We start from the raw sequence: 18,642 nt of genomic DNA on the forward strand, positions 1-18,642 counted from the left end.
TGGACTTCCTGACTTTTCTTTGTTCTTTCTTACATACAACCCAAAGCAGACTCTTTGAGGTTGTCAGCAGTGGTAAAACACAAGTTCCAAAACAGCATTCCTTGCTGACTCTCATGGTAAAGGATTGCAGAGGTAAAAAACAATTGAATAATCCAGAGAAAAGTAAGGACTGGTTGTTATGAGCCCACCCCTGTCCTCTCTCATCCATAATTTCAACCTCCCTCATTGGCCTCTTCAATTTTAGTTAGATCAAAGGATTTGACTAGTGTGATTGTTTTCATTATGAGCCTAATAAAATCTATATAAATTTGCATGTGAAGAAATTATCTGGGGAAAATTCATTTCATATTCTGTGTATAAGTGACTACCCACTGTCATTATTTGTGACCTTTCTTTCCTGTTTTCAGGGTGCCATGGCAGCTACATACTCTGCTTTAAACCGTAATCAGTCACCAGTTTTGGAACCAGTAGGCCGCTCTACTCTTGCTCAGCGGAGAGGTATTAAAAAAATCACCTCTACAGCCCTGTGAAGTGACCTCAGTGAGATATTTGGTACCATGGTGTAAGTTGATAGCACAAGTTCTGGTGACAGGTAGCACATATCTGAGAGGCACCTGCAAGCACACACTGTCCCAGCTGGTACCCATAATGCTGCTGCTCCTGCTGCTGCTCCCGCTTTTGTCTCTTCTCGCTTTAAATGATTGTTAGCAAGTTAGATTTTCCTGGAGCTTCGGATGAAATGAAAATGGAAACATGATGAAGATATATTCACTGAATCAACAAGAATAATAATGAACACATGAATACCACCTAAAAATACACTGAATAAAGTACTCTACACCACATAGCATTATTTTTATAGGAAATATTTCATGTCCCTTAAATATTCTTCGTTAGTTATAGGGATGGACAGTTTATGTTAAGCACTTAGCTTAAACAATCCGTTTCTATTAGCACTGTATCCCTTGTGCCATCCAACATTTTGTATGTTTTTGTAAACAGTTCATATACAGTACATTTCTGTACTGCTTTCTTTAACGTATACATGCCTTGTTTAACTTGGAATCTATTATTAATCAATTGACTATTAAATCTGGTTAAATAGTTCACCTGGATTAACAGTATTGTTGGACAGCCCTCAAAATGGCCAGATTGTAGAACAGCCTTTGAATGTAATACTTCCAAAATGTACATATCTTTCCCCATGTCTGTTTCACTGGTTCATTTGTTTGTTTGTTTGTTTCTTAAAGTCAGGTGCTCTGTCAGGCTAACCTAGAGAGCTTTTGTGATAGAGAAAGTTACTGTGTGTGTGTGTGTGTGTGTGTGTGTGTGTGTGGTATGACAGACATCAAGAGTACACCTATGAAGTTAGTCCATATACTTTGCAAATCCTTAGGGTCTTTTTTCCTTAATTAAGGAAGTAGTTCTTGCATTTTTATCTTAAATCGTCTCCATACTTAGAATTTGGCATACATTTGGCATTTTTCCCAATATACATCAAAGACCTTTAAAAGGCATGGTGAAGAGATGGCAAAGGAAAATTTAGCAACAGGTCATTGAAATCCCATTGGATTTTTCGTGTTTAAATAGATCAAATTGCAGAATTTAGCATATGAATAACGGGATACCTGTTCTTGTTTACCTGCAGGAAAAGTATGCTTTTTGGTGGGGGGGAAGAAAAAGAAATCATAATGAGTTATATCCCATTAAGATGCTCTACATTAAACAGTAATTTGAATGTAATAAAGGCCATGGGCCTCTCTATGAAATTTGGACTTAAACTTTCTTATTCTAGGGAATAAAACATTCTGGATCAAATATTATCTGTTCTAACCTTAAATCATAGCTGGGGTAGACTAAGTGAATGTTTAGCATTGAGTGTTTTCTGATTTCCTCCTGATGATTTATAGCCATATAATGCTTTCTTTTCTTTTTTTAAAAATTTTTATTGGAGTATAGTTGGTTTACAATATTGTGTTAGTTTCATATAATGCTGTCTTTAATTTCAGAAATGATCAGTTTTCATAATGGGCACTATATCTGCTTATTCATTATCTACATCAAATTTGGTAGTTTCCACAATTTCATTAAAGAAACGTCTGCATCCGTTATTACCTGTATCTTTGCCAAGCTACCTAGCATACATCAGTATGTAATACGAAAAACATATGAGCAAGGAAAAGGTGATTTACTTATCTCATCAAGAATGTGCCTGAACAGATCTTTCCTAGTCATGTACTAAGCCATTTACATCAAAAATGTCTTTTCCTGCCAGAAGCTTTAAATCTTCCCCCTGAGAGTACAAAGCCAAGAAAGCATGGTTTATCTAAATGTCTTGGAAGCCACTTGTTATTCCTTAACTTCTCCTCTGTGTAATTCAAGAGAAAGAGAAAAGTGATCATGCCTTTTGCCCAGGTGACACAAAATGATTATTGCCTAGAAATCAAATATAAATTTATCTTCTAAATAAAAAAATGCATAAGAGGAAAGATTTCAGAAAATCTAGATGGAGAAAGTTTTAAAATATTCCTGAGTATATGGATGATAACGATTAACACCTGCTTTCCATTGCCTGGAAATAGTTTTTTTTTTTTCTTTATTAAGTGTTTCAAACCTGAGTCATCCCAAATTCTTGTCACTTATGTAATTCTAGGCAGAAAATAGATCTTTTCAGATTTTTGACACTGACACTATTTCATAAGTGCTTAGGTGTATTGTTAATCGTAGTCTTTTAAAACCAGAAGTAAATGTGTAAATCCTTATAAATTGTCTAGTCCAACTTTCTCATATTGCATGTAAAGAACCTGAGACCCAGAGCAAAGACTAGAATCCTTAACTTTCCATTCAGTTTCTTTCCCTCATAACACCGTGCTGCCTTCCCCTCATACTATCATACGACCATGTGCTGAGTTGTTCAAAAACTATAGTTCTTGGAGCAGTCCTCTGCTGGTACATGAATGCCTTCTTTGCCTTCTCTGCCTAGAAGAGCTGCCAGTTTTATTGGAGAATAACTGGTTATATGTTCACAAAACTGAAGGCCTTCTGCCTAAAAAGCAGTTCATAGTTTATTTCATCTGTGATTCTGGTGTTCCTATTGCCTTTGACTTAGAGCAGACACACTTGGCCAACAATGTGCTCTAAATGTAGCGCCTGTGCTGGGATAACCTTTCCATTAATTTCTTCAAGTCCAGTTTCTCTTGGGCCCTGCAGTTGTGGGAGTGAGGCCCTTTCCCATTAGTGCTGCTGGTTACCTCCAAGGAGATTTTAGTTCAGCCTGAAGGATATTTCAATATGAAAGAAGGAACTAAACTAACAGGCCACTTTCACAAACCTCCTCTTAGCTTATAATCCAAAATAATATCCAGAATGGTAGGTTGAATTTAACATTATCAAGCACATACTGGAAAATCTGGATTACACTATACCATGTGTTTTCTATCCTCCCTTTCAAGCGATGATGCTAAATTAAGGTAAGTTTTTTGTCCTCTGAACTTTTTGTATAAGTAAGTAATTTCAGTTCCTAATTCATAGAGATGTCTTCTTTCTAAGTACAATAGACTCTTCACTTTAGCAGATTTGATATAGATTCATTTATTTGCAAGCAACCCCAAAAGTCCAAAAATATAGTAATTTTGACAAGGCACAAAGTTGAGATGCTGTGAAGCTGGAGACTGACTTTTGGGAAAAGTCCCTTGGTGAGTGTCTGGAGAGGGTGTGGTGTGTATCCAGTAGAGATTCCACGTTTCACACACAGTGGGCTACAAGGAGCTGGTTTGGGTCAACCTTCTCCCATCTATTTTTAAGAAGTGGTTGCTGTTGGGAGAAGAGAACATCATGGGAAGTGGGGCTAGTCTGTTAGCTGTACCTACTCTCAGCCCAGGAAAGGCTTCATAATTGGGCACAATGGGTTGGTAGGAAAAGCACTAGGGTACATCCAGCCTCAGGTGAGAGCAGAAAAGCATTCACGATTTGGGGGCTTAGTACAAATGTGCATCACCATAAAAGCCAGTAGCACACATTTCAACACGGCTGTGATTTTTCTCAGCTTCCTGGCCTTTACACATGAGCTGAAACTTTTCAGGCTACTTGACTGTATTTTATAGAGAATATTCTCTCTTATGGTGGTATCGAACATTTGAAATTTACAAAGGCATTAGGACAGATATCTCAGGAATGTAAATGGTCAGAAAAGGTCTGCTTTCTGTGATTAACAAATACGATGAGTTCCATGGCTGACCTTGGTGCTTAAACCAGGGGGTTCCAACTAGTCCTAGAGCTCTGTCTTCCGAAAGGTCCACTTCCATGTGACTAACAAACTGGATGTATACTTTGAGCCTTATTTAATTCACAGATAAGTTGACTTAACTCAGCATTTTTATTTCAATTAATGAAAACAGTCCTCTCTTCACCTCCAGATTGCTTACATTTTTCTGGTCTCCCCAAGTGACCATTAGTGGAGACCAATTAATGAAGGAATGAAATTTGCTGGTTGTTTTTTTTTTTAATTTGCTTTCTTGGGACTGTGGTGTTCTGCAGAGCCATGCTTAACCACTTTTTCTAGTGAAGAGTCTACAGAATGATAATAACTAAATATGGATGGCCAAGAAGATTTTGTATCTACAGTGCGCTTTATATATTTTTGACACTGCTGTATTCTGTGTGATCGAATGACCTGTAACTGGTTCCAATGTGACTGAGTGTTCTCAATGAATTCTAGTAGCAAAGTCAACTTAATTTTCTTAAGCCTTGTATTACTATCTGTCTCACATTTACCACTTTGATTCCAGTCTTTTAACTGTTCATAACAGGGCATACCAAGGGTTGGGATGAGAGCCTACTTCCTACCTCTAAAGGCACTTTCCTCATTATTTTGCCATATAACCTTGAAGTGCATGATAAGCTGTTTAAATGTCCATGACTTCTCCCAGAGCAACTAGCAAAGTATATGACATTGAATAGAGATTAGTGGAAAGGAAAATTTAGAGACTAAACAGAGGTGTAAACCTCAAGAAAACCTCTTTAGAGCACATACCATTTGAGTACAATGTATGTAAATGTATGTGAGAAGAGAGTTGCTATAATAGTCCTCTCTAAGTAGATTAGTTCAGTATCTAATGGAAGTGAAAATCTTTACTCCTATTATCACTATAGTACTGAGTGAACTGTATACTGAGTTTTTCAAACAAGTACTTAAAGTAGAACTTTTAAATATAAAGCAAGGGCATAAGGACAAAGGTTTTGGTTTGCGTTTCTCTAAGTGTAGTTTACCATCTAAGGCTTTCTTTTTTAATTAAAAAAAAAAGCTTCAAGGTATTGCCATTCCTTAGCATCCTTAATAATTATGGGTGATGAGTTTTTAACTCTTAAGATTATATACCTGTATTACGTTTATCTTAACTCTTACCCTAAGCAAAAGGGAAGGTATACACCTAAGGGATGTAATTATTTTGCATTTTTGGCCATGGGTGGGAAAGGGGTGGGTATCTACTTAAACAGTTTTTAAAAAAGAAAAAAGTCACAAATATTTTTCTACTCTTATATATGATTTTACTTTATACTAGTTTCTCTCTAGTAAGGCATGCCAGAAGCCCATGACACCATATCATGAGTTTATATGTATTGTACCTTTTATTGGTAGTTAAATCTCATCAGATGCTTGGCACTGCTGCCATGATTATGAAATGCTTGTAAAGGATTAAATATCACTGAATATTTTAAATTGTTTTACTTAAGAGTCTAATCTGGGAAGTTTTCAAATCATACTATTAATGTATAATCTAAGCTCTTTCAGATGTATCCACGAATAATCCTGGAACAATATTGCTTGTATTCCTGTCACAGAACAGGTTTTGTAATCTTTAAAAGAAATGAAAATTTATATAATAAAGTTTCAAATAAATGCATGTATGTCCTTTTATGAGATTATTTTGCTTAGGTTTGTCCGTTAGATGCCAGCAGCATGGCCCTCCTTCCCAAGTTGTGACAACCAAAAGTATCTCCAGACATTGTCAACCATTCCTGGTAGAGAACCACTGTTTGACAACTGTAACTTAGGAATGTCCACTTCCTTAAAAAATGTTTAAATGCTAACATTTTCAGAAAAGTGATTTAAAATAAGATTACTTAAAAGTGAAGCTCTTCCTCCTGCATAGTCAGCTGTATTAGTTTGCTGAAGCTACCAATAAAGTACCACAGACTGGGTGGCTTAAAAACAAATTTATTTTCTTACCATTCTGGAGGCTACCAGTCTGAGACCAGGGTGTTAGCAGTATTGGTTTCCTTGGAGGTCTCTCCCCTGGGCTTGTAGATTGCTACCTTCCTGCTCATGCGGTGTTCCTTTCTGTGCTGTGTCCTAATGTCTGTTTATAAAGACACCTAGTCATACTGGATCAGGGCCCACCTTAATGATTTCAATTCAGTTTAATTACGTCTTTAAAGACCCTGTCTCCAGAGTCACATCCTGAGGTATTGGGGGTTATGAGTTAACTATGCAAATTTTCAGTTCAGTTAAGTCGCTCAGTCGTGTCCGACTCTTTGCAACCCCATGAATTGCAGCACGCCAGGCCACCTCCCTGTCCATCACCAACTCCCGGAGTTCACCCAAACTCATGTCAATCGAGTCGGTGATGCCATCCAGCCATCTCATGCTCTGTCGTCCCCTTCTCCTCCTGCCCCCAATCCCTCCCAGCATCAGTCTTTTCCAGATTTTGGGAGGATACAATTAAGCCCCTAATGCTGAGTTTGTCTTCTTCCCTCCCTTCCTGTGTGTACTGAGCACCTACTGTGTGCCAGACATTTTGCTAAACGCTGGTAATAGTAAGCAACTGATTTGGTCTCCACCAAATTAGATTTACCGTGAGGTAGGGGACACTTATGGAGAAGGCAGTGGCATCCCACTCCAGTGCTCTTGCCTGGGAAGTCCCATGGATGGGAAGCCTGGTGGGCTGCAGTCCATGGGGTCGCTAAGGGTTGGACATGACTGAGCAACTTCACTTTCACTTTTCACTTTCATGCATTGGAAAAGGAAATGGCAACCCACTCCAGTGTTCTTGAGAATCCCAGGGATGGGGGAGCCTGGTGGGCTGCCATCTATGGGGTTGCACAGAGTCGGACACGACTGAAGTGACTTAGCAGGGGACACTTATAAAGTAATGTGTCATGTAAATATTACTCTTTGGGACAAGTAATAAAACTGAACTGTGAGATTAATGAACCCGCAGCTCAAACCTGAAGACGCCAGTTTGCCACAAAGCAGTAGAAGTCTGGGAGTTTGTGACGGACAGGGATGCCTGGCATGCTACAGTCCATGGGGTCGGAGAGTCCGACACGACTGAGGGACTGAACTGAATTGAGTAGAAGTCTGGCGTCAGGCAGCAGGGGGCGCTACGTGAGTACGCCTGTACTGCGGCGCCTCGGCCCCGCCCACTGCCTCCAAGGTTCCGCCTGCTCCCCGGCTCATGGCCCCGCCCCTGCTCCCAGGCTCACGGCCCCGCCCCTGCTCCCGGGCTCACTTGCCCGACCCCCGCCCCCCCGCGGGGCTCCACCAAAGGTCTGAGAGTGCGTCTGCCTATCTAACAATAGGAGTCAGCCGGCTACGCATGCGCCATAGATAGGGGGCGTGGCCTGCTGACGTTGGGAGGTGGGGATAACGGACGCAAGCAGGCGCGACGCCATTTGCTGCGGCCGAGCGTCGGTGAAGGCGGATCTCGGAAGGCGTCCGTCGCTAGACTCCCGCAGACGCGACCCGGTTTATTGCAGCCGGTTCGTGTCACCCTATCTCACGCGTCTCCCTTCGGAGGAGTCGCCACCACCACCCGGAGAGAAGTCGGAGACGCCTCAAGTGCGTCGTCACCGCCATGCCTAAGAATAAAGGTAATGCCGCCTGAACCTCAGGACCCCGACTCCCCTCTGCCCGGTCTCCCTTGCTCTGTCCGCGGCCTCCGGATGCCCTAGGCCGCAGTAACTTTCCTCTCCGGCCTGCCTTCACACAGCTAGGCTGTCCGGACGCGATTCTGGTCTCGGGGGAGGAGCTGGGAAGTTACTTCAGGCTTCCAGTTTGGTCACATTGGGGTGGAGCCGACGCCATTTTTGAAGGGCCTCCTGCGGGAGAACGTGTGCTTCTGCTCATAATTCGCGCCAGACAGACCCCGGCGCTATAGGGACCTGTGGGTAGACCTCCGTGCGGCCTGGGCTTCCCACATGGGCGCCACAGGCCTTAGCGGCAGTTGTTAACTTTCGCAGGGTGTTATCAGTACTCCCGCATGGGATTCTTTATGGACAGTTGCTGGGTATTATTGAGACTCTTCCCTTTCCATAATAAAGGGGGCTTGATAGCTTACTTCTTTTTATTACTAAATAGTACTCATTATATGGAAATACCACAGTTTATCCGTTTATCTACTGAAGGACATCTTGGTTGTTTCCAAGTTCAGGCAGTTAGGACCTTGCTTTTTTACTGGCTTGATGTATTCTACAGATCCAATGTAAACTCTCAAGAGTTGCCACGATTGTTTCTTTCCCTCTACTACAAAAATCAGTGTGTTCCATTACAGTAGTGAGAACTCTGTCAGGGCCGCCTCTGGCCCAGTTATCTTTTTGCACACAGATCTTTCATTTGGGAGAGCAGGTACAGAGAGACCTTATTTTATAAAATTAGTCATGAACGTTTTATAAGCTTTAGTTTCTTTTTCTACTGTTTTGCAGATAATGTCTTTTTCTTTAAAAACCATTAGGTAAAGGAGGTAAAAACAGACGCAGAGGCAAAAATGAGAATGAATCTGAAAAGAGAGAGCTGGTGTTCAAAGAAGATGGGCAAGGTAAGCATTTAATAAGTTAGGTTTCTTTCAGTAATAGTTCTCTTTTGTAAATAAAGATATTCAATTTCTAAACATAAAAGATACTGTTCATAATCTGGAGCAAAAAAATGTGGTGTTCCTTTTTGCTCTTCTCACCTTCTCACCCCCCACACTTCTCCAGAGCATTTCTTTGTAGTTATTTCGTGTATACTCAGCCTTTGTTGAGGATTGATGGCATTTCTGTAAATACATATGTTTCACTATTTTATGTGAACACACTCAGAACTAAGAATGAATTGAACAGTTCCCTCTGTAAAGCTGGAAAGTTGTTCCCAGGCAAATACAATTGAACAGAGGGAACTGAACTTCAAAAGCTATATTGTTGACAATTCCATGACTTGGTTGGCTTTTTTTTGATAGTGAATGGTGCTACATAGTGTGTTCAATAGACCATGGTTATTAGAGGAATGAATCCAAAGCCTTTCCCTTGTATTGGCATTTATCAATAATTTATAAAATACAGTGAAATGAAACTGAACCATTGACTTGACCTTTTCAAACTGATTAAGATTTTTAAGTAATAACACTAGTTTCCCATGTTTTTATTTTAAGTAATTTCAAACTTTCAGAAAAGTTGTAATTTAAGTACCATGAATTCCCTTAAACACTTCACATGTGCGCGCACGTGTGTGTGTGTGTGTGTGTGTGTCTGACTGACTGTCTCCATCCGTCTTGAACCATTTGGAAGTTGACTGCAGACATCATGGTACTGTGGTACTTTTCCCTTACTATGAATGCTTCATCATGTGTCTCCTAAGAACAAGTCTCTTCTCTCAGATAACTAAGGTTATCAGTTCAGTTCAGTCACTCAGTTGTGTCCGACTCTCTGTGACCGCATGGACTGCAGCATGCCAGGCTTCCCTGTCCATCACCAACTCACACTCAGGTATTTTAACGTGAATATATTATCTGTCCAGTATATAATCATATTTAAAATTTTCTATTTATCTCAGTAATTTCCAGCAGTCTTTAACAAATAACTTTTTCTAATTGTCTCTTTTATAGAACTTGATGAATTTGTTCATACCATGAATATATATAAGCCACTGAAAATGAAACACAGTATCTGGCTGAAAGACCTTTTTATTTCTTACCCTTGCTCATTTTTACCTCCTTTAGCAATTGACTTTATTTTGACTACCATTAGTTCTTTTTCATGTTTCCCCCTCCCTCTTTGGAAGAGAGGCTACCTTTTAATTGACCAGCAATATTGAGGTGGTAATTGGGTGCTAGATTCACTGCAGTCTGAGTAACACTGCCACTTTGCAATCCCACAGGTGAACCTTTGAAAGTTAGGTTTCATTATATTTACACACTGGTGGATAGCCTCTTCTTAAACACAACTTGAGTAAGAGAAAAGTTTTGGGAGTGACCCCATCCCCCACCTCCGATCTTCTGGGCCACAAGAGATGGCCCTTGTGCAAGCCAGTGTATAATCTCAGTTTTTCGAATGACAACAAAACAGGGTGGCTTCCTTGGTACCATTTTGGAAAGATTTTGATTAAAAATTTGGCATTTGCCTGGGAACATCTTTCCATCTTTACAAAACCCAAAATAATCACTAATTTAACAAAGACAGTAATAACATTCAAGCTGCTTTTATTTGCTAGTGTACCAAAAATTGTGTTGTGACCAGTCTCTAAAGGCTAACCTTCCTCTAAGGGAAAGGAGATCCATAACTGGGTGAGGATCCAAAGTGAGCTATTGATGAGGAACATTTTAGTGTATATTTTGGTACAAGCCACTTTGATCTCCAGAAGTAGAGCATACAGTGATGAAGACAGTGGTCAGTCTACTGAACTCACAGTGAGTAAGTAAGGTAATTAAAATATTTCTAATAGAGACAGCTTGTCATGGACATGGCATTCCACAGCTTTGATTTTGGCTCTGCTGTATACTAGGTTGGTGTATATCATGCCCTTGTACTTACTTTACTGCAAATACTTACTCCTAACCAACACACCTATATGTTCTAATGAACCTACGTGGACTTTTAAGTTGCCTTTATCAGAAATTGAGCAATGTCCTATACTCTCTTCTTTTCCCTCATCCAGAGTATGCCCAAGTGATCAAAATGTTGGGAAATGGACGATTGGAAGCGATGTGTTTCGATGGTGTTAAGAGATTGTGCCACATCAGAGGGAAACTGAGAAAGAAGGTAGCTGTGGAGACTTGTTTTATTTTAATATAAAATTATGGTTAAAGGGGGAGAAATGGCGGTAAGGTTTTTATGGGCCAGGGACCTTTTTTTAGCATCATTTATGTTGTATTCCTGCCCAAGGTGGTTAACCTGAATCTAATCGTGAGAAATAATTAAGTCCAAATTGAGGGACACATTGTAAAACAAATCATCTGACTGTAAATATTGGCTTGGCCGTAACAACTTAAGGAAAAACACAAACCAGCTTTTTGGCCAATCCAGTACATGGAATTTTACTGTCATGAAAGAAAAAAAATGCTGGAAGGGCTATTTCAATGTAAAGAAGATTAAAGAGACTTATTGGTTATGTGCAGTAAGTGGTCCTTATTTAGGTTCTGACTTGGGGTTGGGGGAAATAGTTGTAAGGAGTATTAAGAAATTTGAATATGAATTAATGGTAAATAAATGTTGTATTAATGTTAAATTTCCTGAATTGAAATCATGAATGAGCAGCCTTGGAAAGAAATGATTAATTTCCCATCAGTGTAGCTGATCGGGCAGATTTATTTATTCATGAGGTTGGTTAGAAGTCCCTCTAATCTTGACTTTATGATTAAAAAAATAATTGGGTCATTAATGCTTCTGTTACCAAACTAAAGGGATTTTGTTTCCTGTGTGTATTTGAGTACATGGAGGGAAGGTAAAACCACATTTCTAATTTTACTATTCTCATATGTAATGGGTAACTAACCACTTGGAGTGGTTCAGTATTAGAAATCCCTTAATTGCTAAACTAATCGTTGGTCCTCTGGAATTATTAAATTGTCAAGTAGTTAAATTGTTATTTTTCTAATATCCCAAATGATAGAAACTTTAAAATGGCTCAGCTGCTTATTGTAGTTTTTTTCCCCTAATTCTAAATGTAGATGCTCTACCCACAATTGAGTGAATAGTATGTATGTGTTGTGGGAAGACTGACTCAACATTGCTCTTGGTTGAATATTTTTATTTTAAATGTAACCTGCTCTGGCTTTTATAGGTCTGGATTAATACCTCAGACATTATATTGGTTGGTCTACGGGACTACCAGGTAAAAATATTATTAAAATTTTCATTGTTTACTTGCTTGAATTTGGTGAGCAACTGATGTTTAGAACATAAGTCATAGCCAAATTTGATCAGTTCCCAGGCCAGTAGGCTGCTCAGTATTGTGTTAGTAAACGTTTCTTAAGGGCCAGTTCTGTCATAGGCATTGTGCTGGGTACCCCAGGGGTCACGGTTCCCCAGTGCCAGTCTATGGAGTCTGCATTTTCACTATAGAAGAATCACAGTGTGAGTTTTTCATGAAGCTAAATACTCCTTTTTCTCTTTTGGATATTTAGAAGTTCCCTTTTTGGAATGAAGGATACTATACTGTAGTTTTGTTAGTGTTCTTAGTTGGCAGGATAACAATAAAAATGTAATTTTGTGTTGGAGTGCCTGCCTGCCCCAATTTTTTTTAATTTATACATATTGAAATAAAAATACGAAAACCATTACTCTAGGGGATACAACTGAGTGAGTCAGGCTGCCATCTCACAAAATGCTTATGGCCTGACAGTGGAGAGAATAAGAGGCACACAAGCAGTTACAAGATAAATCATGATAAAAGTGTGTGTGTTCAGTCACTCAGTCATATCCAACTCTTGTCCTCTAAATTTAGATGGGAACTTAGGGAAGAAAATGGTAGTTACCCTTCAGTGATCTCTACCTGGAGACTACCCATTGTGAGTCTGTGAAATCTATTTGGTTTCCACCTATTGGAACTCAGCACCATGTATATGTTTACATTTTGAGTGATAGTGTCTCTATTTTTATAACTCTCATCATACTCTGATTTTTTAAATGTATGTTCCAGAATAAAGAATTAAAATTACTACTTTAAATCAATGGTTCTCCACTGTGGGTGACTTTCCTCCAGGAGACATTTGGCAGTGTCTGGAGACATGACTGGTTTGTACACGTGGGGGTAAAGGGCAGTGCTTCTGGCATCTAATTGATAGAAACCAAGGGTGATGCTGAACATCCTAAAACACACAGATTGGTCCCTACAGCAAAGAATTATATGGCTGAAAACATAAACAGTGCTGACATTGAGATAGCGTGCTCTAAACTCATATTATTTTAATGTCCATTTTCTTCTTTTGATCTTAAAGAGAACCTCAGAAGTAGAATTAATTCCCTGTTTGACGGATACGGAAGTCAAGGTTCTGAAAGATGTAACATTCATGCATGCATGCTAGCGTGCTGAGTTGCTTCAGTTGTGTCTGACTGTGACCCCAGGGACCGTAACCCACCAGGATCCTTTGTCCATGAGCTTCTCCAGGCAGGAATACTGGAGTGGGTTGCCATGCTCTCCTCCAGGGATCAAACCCGAGTATCTTAAGTCTCCTGCATTGGCAGGTGGGTCCTTTACCACTAGTGCCACCTGGGTAGCATTCCTATTGATACTCTTAAAATGACAGCCACAATAAATGTTCTGATTCTTAATTTCCCATGATCCTTCTTTTATGCCCCTGCCACTGAGAGGGTGGTACAGGGGCCAGTAGCATCACTAGCTTTCAGTTACTTGTTAGAAATGCAGATTCTTGGACCCCACCCCAGGGCGCCTCAATCAGAATGTGTGTTTTAACCAGAATCCCCTTGGGCTTCTGTACATAATGCTTTTTGAGAAGGGCTGGTCCTGAATCATACCATTCTTGGGTCACTGTGATCGCTTTCCTGCCTTTCTTTGGACCTGCTTTCAGGTCCAAAAATTTTTTTGAAGTTGAAACAATCAGCTTCAAACCCATTTTTCTTCCTTAAGTCAGATTCTTTTCAGTTGGGGAAGTGTGAATGTTATGAAGCATTCATTTTCAGTGGGACACTTGCATCAGAAATAGCCATACACTCTCATGGGCTTCATTCCATAACTCCTAATTTATCAGGAGATATAAAAGCTCCACCCAGGTAGTGGTAAAGAATCTGCTTGCCAAGACATGGGTTCGATCCCTGGATTGGGAAGATCCCCTGGAGGAGGAAATGGCAACCGACTCCAGTATTCTTGTCTAGAGAATTCCATGAACAGGGGAGCCTGGTGGGCTACAGTCCATGGGATCACAAAGAGTCAGAAATGACTGAGCATAGACATTAAAGCTCCATAAGAGATTCTGATGGATTTGTACCCTAAGAACCACTGATTATGAAAAAGTATAATAATTCCCTTAGGTCATTATCCCAGTCTCAATTTTTGAATTAGTGTTTAATCACCTAAATTGTGGTCCCAGTGAATTTTTATTTTTCAAAAGACTTCTAATCAAAGGGTAACTAAATAATCTTAAAAATTGGGTCTGCACAGTTCTGCTTCTTTTGAAGTGAAATCTATATAAATGTCTTCCCTAAGCTTGTTGATAATTATTCACTTACATATGCAAGATTCTTCAGACTGACTTAAACCCTTAAACCCAAGAATGTTTTTCAGAGGGTAGGAGAAAACTTTAAAATTTAAGAAAAGTTTGAAACTAATTTATGAAATTAATGGATAGTATTTTGGCATAATTATTTTTAAACATTATGTGTCTCTTTTTAAGGATAATAAAGCTGATGTAATCTTAAAATACAATGCAGATGAGGCTAGAAGCCTGAAAGCATATGGCGAGCTTCCAGAACATGGTAATGTCTGAGTTATTAACCTGTTAATATGCTGTTAATCCTTGATGGTTTAAATGAAGGAATTTTGATAGAATTTTTTTGATTTTGCATATTTAGTTTTGTCTTTATGTGATTCAGTCCAAGTATGCCTGCCTTCACTTCATATTACTAGACACCTTAAGAAGAAAGTAATTGAGACTCTGTTCTAATAACTATACTTTTGGTGAGGATTTATCCTTTTTGAGCCCTGGACTATATTTTGGTTGTTGCATATTACCAAGAAAACTGTAATTTTACTTGGGTGTGAAAATCCTGCTGTAATTATTTACTTCACATTTCCAATCTAGGAAATACTAATATATCTGGGAATAAGACTAGTAGTTCCTGGTTCATTTCTGTTATTAAGGGATAAGCATGATATAACCAAATTTTTCTGATTGACGTGTTTGATAATTTCTGGGTTGTTAACATGTGCTACCTTTTTTGAAGTGTAGCTAGGAGTTGTAATAGTTTAGAGTTTGTTTAATTGGAGCCAGCCTCACTAAAAATACCTTGGTGAACAAAAGAAAACTATTTCCATCTTGACTTAGAGATGTTGTGTAAAATAGTGTTCTATATACTAGGGTGGTTAGGTAGACGTTATGAGGCTATTTTTGATAATGAAACAGATTCAAAGTTTGACTTGTATAGTTCAACGTTTGATACCCAACTGCTGCTTTCAGTAGGCACTTTAATTCATTTTTGTTAATATCTTGGCTATATTATATGACTATATTTGTTATTGTTTCTTAAGCTAAAATCAATGAAACTGATACATTTGGTCCTGGAGATGATGATGAAATCCAGTTTGATGACATCGGAGATGATGATGAAGACATTGATGATGTAAGTTGATGCACCTTGTGTTTTCTCAACTTTCGTTTGTGCTAGTCAAATTGTTAGTGCTTATGAGAATTTTATGATCTTTTTCAATATTTCTTCCTGAAAAGATCAGTATTTGCTAGAGTATCTAGAGAGAGAGCTGTTAAGAAATTTAGCAGACAATTGTGAGAAATAAGATTTTATCCAAGAAACAGGCCTTTTCTTATAAGTGGCTATATTCCCTGTGTTGTACAAACATGCCTTCTCTTAATTGAAACTAGTATATTAAAAGAATAATCTTGTTTGAACCAGTTTGGTATGAAGCATTGGAATTACAACATAACATTAAAAGCCCTGTTAAAGGAACTCCCTGGATTGCCAGTGGTTAGGACTCTGTGCTTTCACTGCTGACAGCCTGAGTTTGATCCCTAGTCAGGGAACTAAGATCCCACAAGCTTTGTGGCACAGCCCCCCTGCCCCAAAAAAGCAAAGACTGGTCTTGAGGAAGACTGAGTTAAGTGATACCTACCACCAAGATTCTACAATTAACATATTTCTATACTTGGTGTATCATATTTCTGTCTATACTTTATTCATCTGTCAGTCCATCTTACATATTTTGATGTATCTCCAAACCATTTAGAATACACCATGACTTAAGGAAAATTTGAGCACAAAACCTACAGTACTGTATTTTAAAGCATACCCTAAAATAGAAAATTAATAAGGGTTAAGAAATAAATCCATCATTCTATTTTTAATGTTACCTCCATTTGGAGACCCCTGAGCGAGAGGATTCCTGTGACTAAACTGTTCGTAACTTAAGAACCTAGTCAGAGAACATGCCTGAGTCTGAAGTCACATACACAGAGGTGATAGGGTGAACATCTAGATAGGGTAAAGCTTTTCTAAGAAAAATATTTTTAAATTTCTGCCAGTGCTTCCTCAGAACTGGGATAATAAAGACAGTAGTTATTAAAGTAATTTGAGTTGGCTTGTACGTTTTGTAAGTTGTTTTATCAGCTGAGAACACTACTTCTTCCCCAAGGTGTTTCTCCAAATGGTTTCTGTGTATTCTTGCCTTCACCTCTATAACCAGGTTGACTGGTAGGAGAATTTGGTATCACACTTGGCCCTTTCTTAAGGAAGTAACACTCCTTGTGTCTGCTCCCACCCCCGAGATAAATTTCTAGTCACTAGCATGAAAGGACGGAGACACTAATCTTTACAGATAATATTCTGCATAACGTATAGCATTCTGAAGGAATTTGTAAAGATTCACTGGCAGCAGACCAGAATTGAGAAAGTCCTAGTGTACAGAATTTCCTCAGCAAACTGAATTTGTTTCCCAGATAGTCTAAAGAAGAGGGTGCATGTGCCCCTTACATGAGGTAGACTTTTGGAGTATAAAAATTCTTTTGGTTGATGTGATTTTTTTTCTTCCAGATCTAAAGCGAACTCAGCCATGCACATTCCAGTTTTCTCTGAAGATTGTTCAACAGTTTGAATGTTTAACTGTGACTCATTAAAATAAAAGTTTCATTAGCAGCACAGTTTGCTAAAGCAGAGTGATTTTGTTTCTAAGGTATTTCTTTAAAAACTGGTAATGCTGAATTCTCTTAAGTGAAATGTTAAGGCCACTTTGTTCTTTTGGTATAATGGAAGTCTGTTCTTTCACAAAAGGAAAAAAATGCATTACTGCCTTTCCCACTTTGACCACTTCCAGTAATAAGTAAATGGATGTTTTGAATAAACCACTTGCCATACACTTGTTATAAATTATAATTAAGCCCTAGTTTTGACTTACCTGTTGACTGTACAATGAATTTTTATATATTCCAGTTACCTAGTTCCCTTAAGATTTTGGTACAATTTAAGGGAAGCAGAAATCTTCATTTGAAGTAAAAAATGATTGTTCTGTTTTTCATATTTAAGAAGCATTTGGCTGTTTTTATACTAACTTTGAAATCATATACTTTTTTTTTCATGATCTTATTTTGCCACTGTAAGCCTGTCAATGAAAAAGGCATTTCCAAAGTGAAGTTTTTAGAACCTGGGTTTTAATAGCAATTTTGAATTTGTAGAGTTAGTAGTTGCAGAAATCAAACACTAGGTGGCACCCAGTTATCTTAACATTAGAGACATTGATATAGTTATCAGCCTTTTTTTAAACTTACTATTACACAGATGATTTCCCAAACAAAAGACTGATCACATGCTATGTAGAATATTTTTGCAAAACAAAAAGATAATGTTCAAAGTTTTATTTTCAGAAGTCATATATGTGTAAGCTGGAATTTTGAGCACTTTTTAAACACTTAGGTGTAAATGAAAATTTAATTTCATAACTGCTTGTACAAATTAAGCCTTTTGGAAAGTATCTCTAAGCTGGGAAAAGAGGAAGGCATAACAATGAAATGAAAAGATGGTCTCCAGTTTCTGAATGGAAGAGCTGCATACAAGGGAGAAATATAATAAAAGTCAGTATTGTGCTGTAGAGAATATTAAACCCTTTGTGTTTAGGATGTATTTTATTATGTGTATAGGTGTTTTTGCTTGTATTTTATTGGCAGTTTAGATTTACCCTGTGTTACTTAGTTTTCTATTATCACTTCTAGTAAGATGAAATTAAGGGCAGGACCTAGGCCTCACTAGCTACGTAGAAATCATATAAAAGAAGTCCTTGTAGCTTTTAACACTTGTAAGGAAACAGCTTTGAAAAAATTTGACTTCATGATTGTCGTCATCATGAAGTAATGACATAAGGAGTAATCTAAACCTCCTAAGATATTTAGGCTTCTGTACATAAAAGTGCTTTGCTAAATTTGTGCCATATGTAGATCTTTCCTCCACATTATCTTGCCAAGAATGTTTTGACCCTGCATCTGTGCTACAGTTCATGGTAGGGGTGGTGCAACGCCAACATTGGTTTTTCTACTTCCCTTAACAAATGGTTTGTCTAAAGATTCTTTTCAAATTACAAATATGACACTGATTCTTGTGTTTGCAAGTGACTTTTCTTGCCGAGGTAGTAACAGTCCCATCTGGTGCTGTTGCAGTCTAGAAGATCTCGAATCACGATGATTAAAATAGTTGGGGTAAACGAGTAGTTCATTT

The 18,642-nt window shown here is 38.5% G+C and overlaps 2 protein-coding genes across 6 annotated transcripts in view; both read left to right on the top strand.

Annotated features, from left to right (window-relative positions):
- RPS6KA3 (ribosomal protein S6 kinase A3) overlaps positions 1-5,899 on the top strand; it is a 102,183-nt gene extending 96,284 nt beyond the window's left edge. For all 5 annotated transcript variants that reach the window (XM_040266266.1, XM_040266269.1, XM_040266267.1 and 2 more), the window contains one exon: positions 408-5,899. In XM_040266266.1, the coding sequence (XP_040122200.1) occupies positions 408-530 (123 nt within the window). In that variant the 3' untranslated portion in view covers positions 531-5,899. The remainder of the gene's footprint in view (positions 1-407) is intronic.
- On the top strand, positions 537-17,093 carry EIF1AX (eukaryotic translation initiation factor 1A X-linked). Its single transcript, XM_040266272.1, has 7 exons — positions 537-7,872; positions 8,733-8,816; positions 10,910-11,013; positions 12,035-12,085; positions 14,604-14,685; positions 15,458-15,549; positions 16,972-17,093. The coding sequence occupies exons 1-7, from the start codon at positions 7,857-7,859 to the stop codon at positions 16,975-16,977; spliced, it is 435 nt and encodes a 144-aa protein (XP_040122206.1). The 5' UTR covers positions 537-7,856; the 3' UTR covers positions 16,978-17,093.
- The last annotated feature ends 1,549 nt before the right edge of the window (positions 17,094-18,642 follow it).

This window comes from Oryx dammah, unplaced genomic scaffold (genome assembly GCF_014754425.2).
Source record: "Oryx dammah isolate SB20612 unplaced genomic scaffold, SCBI_Odam_1.1 HiC_scaffold_23, whole genome shotgun sequence".
Lineage (NCBI taxonomy): Eukaryota > Metazoa > Chordata > Mammalia > Artiodactyla > Bovidae > Oryx > Oryx dammah.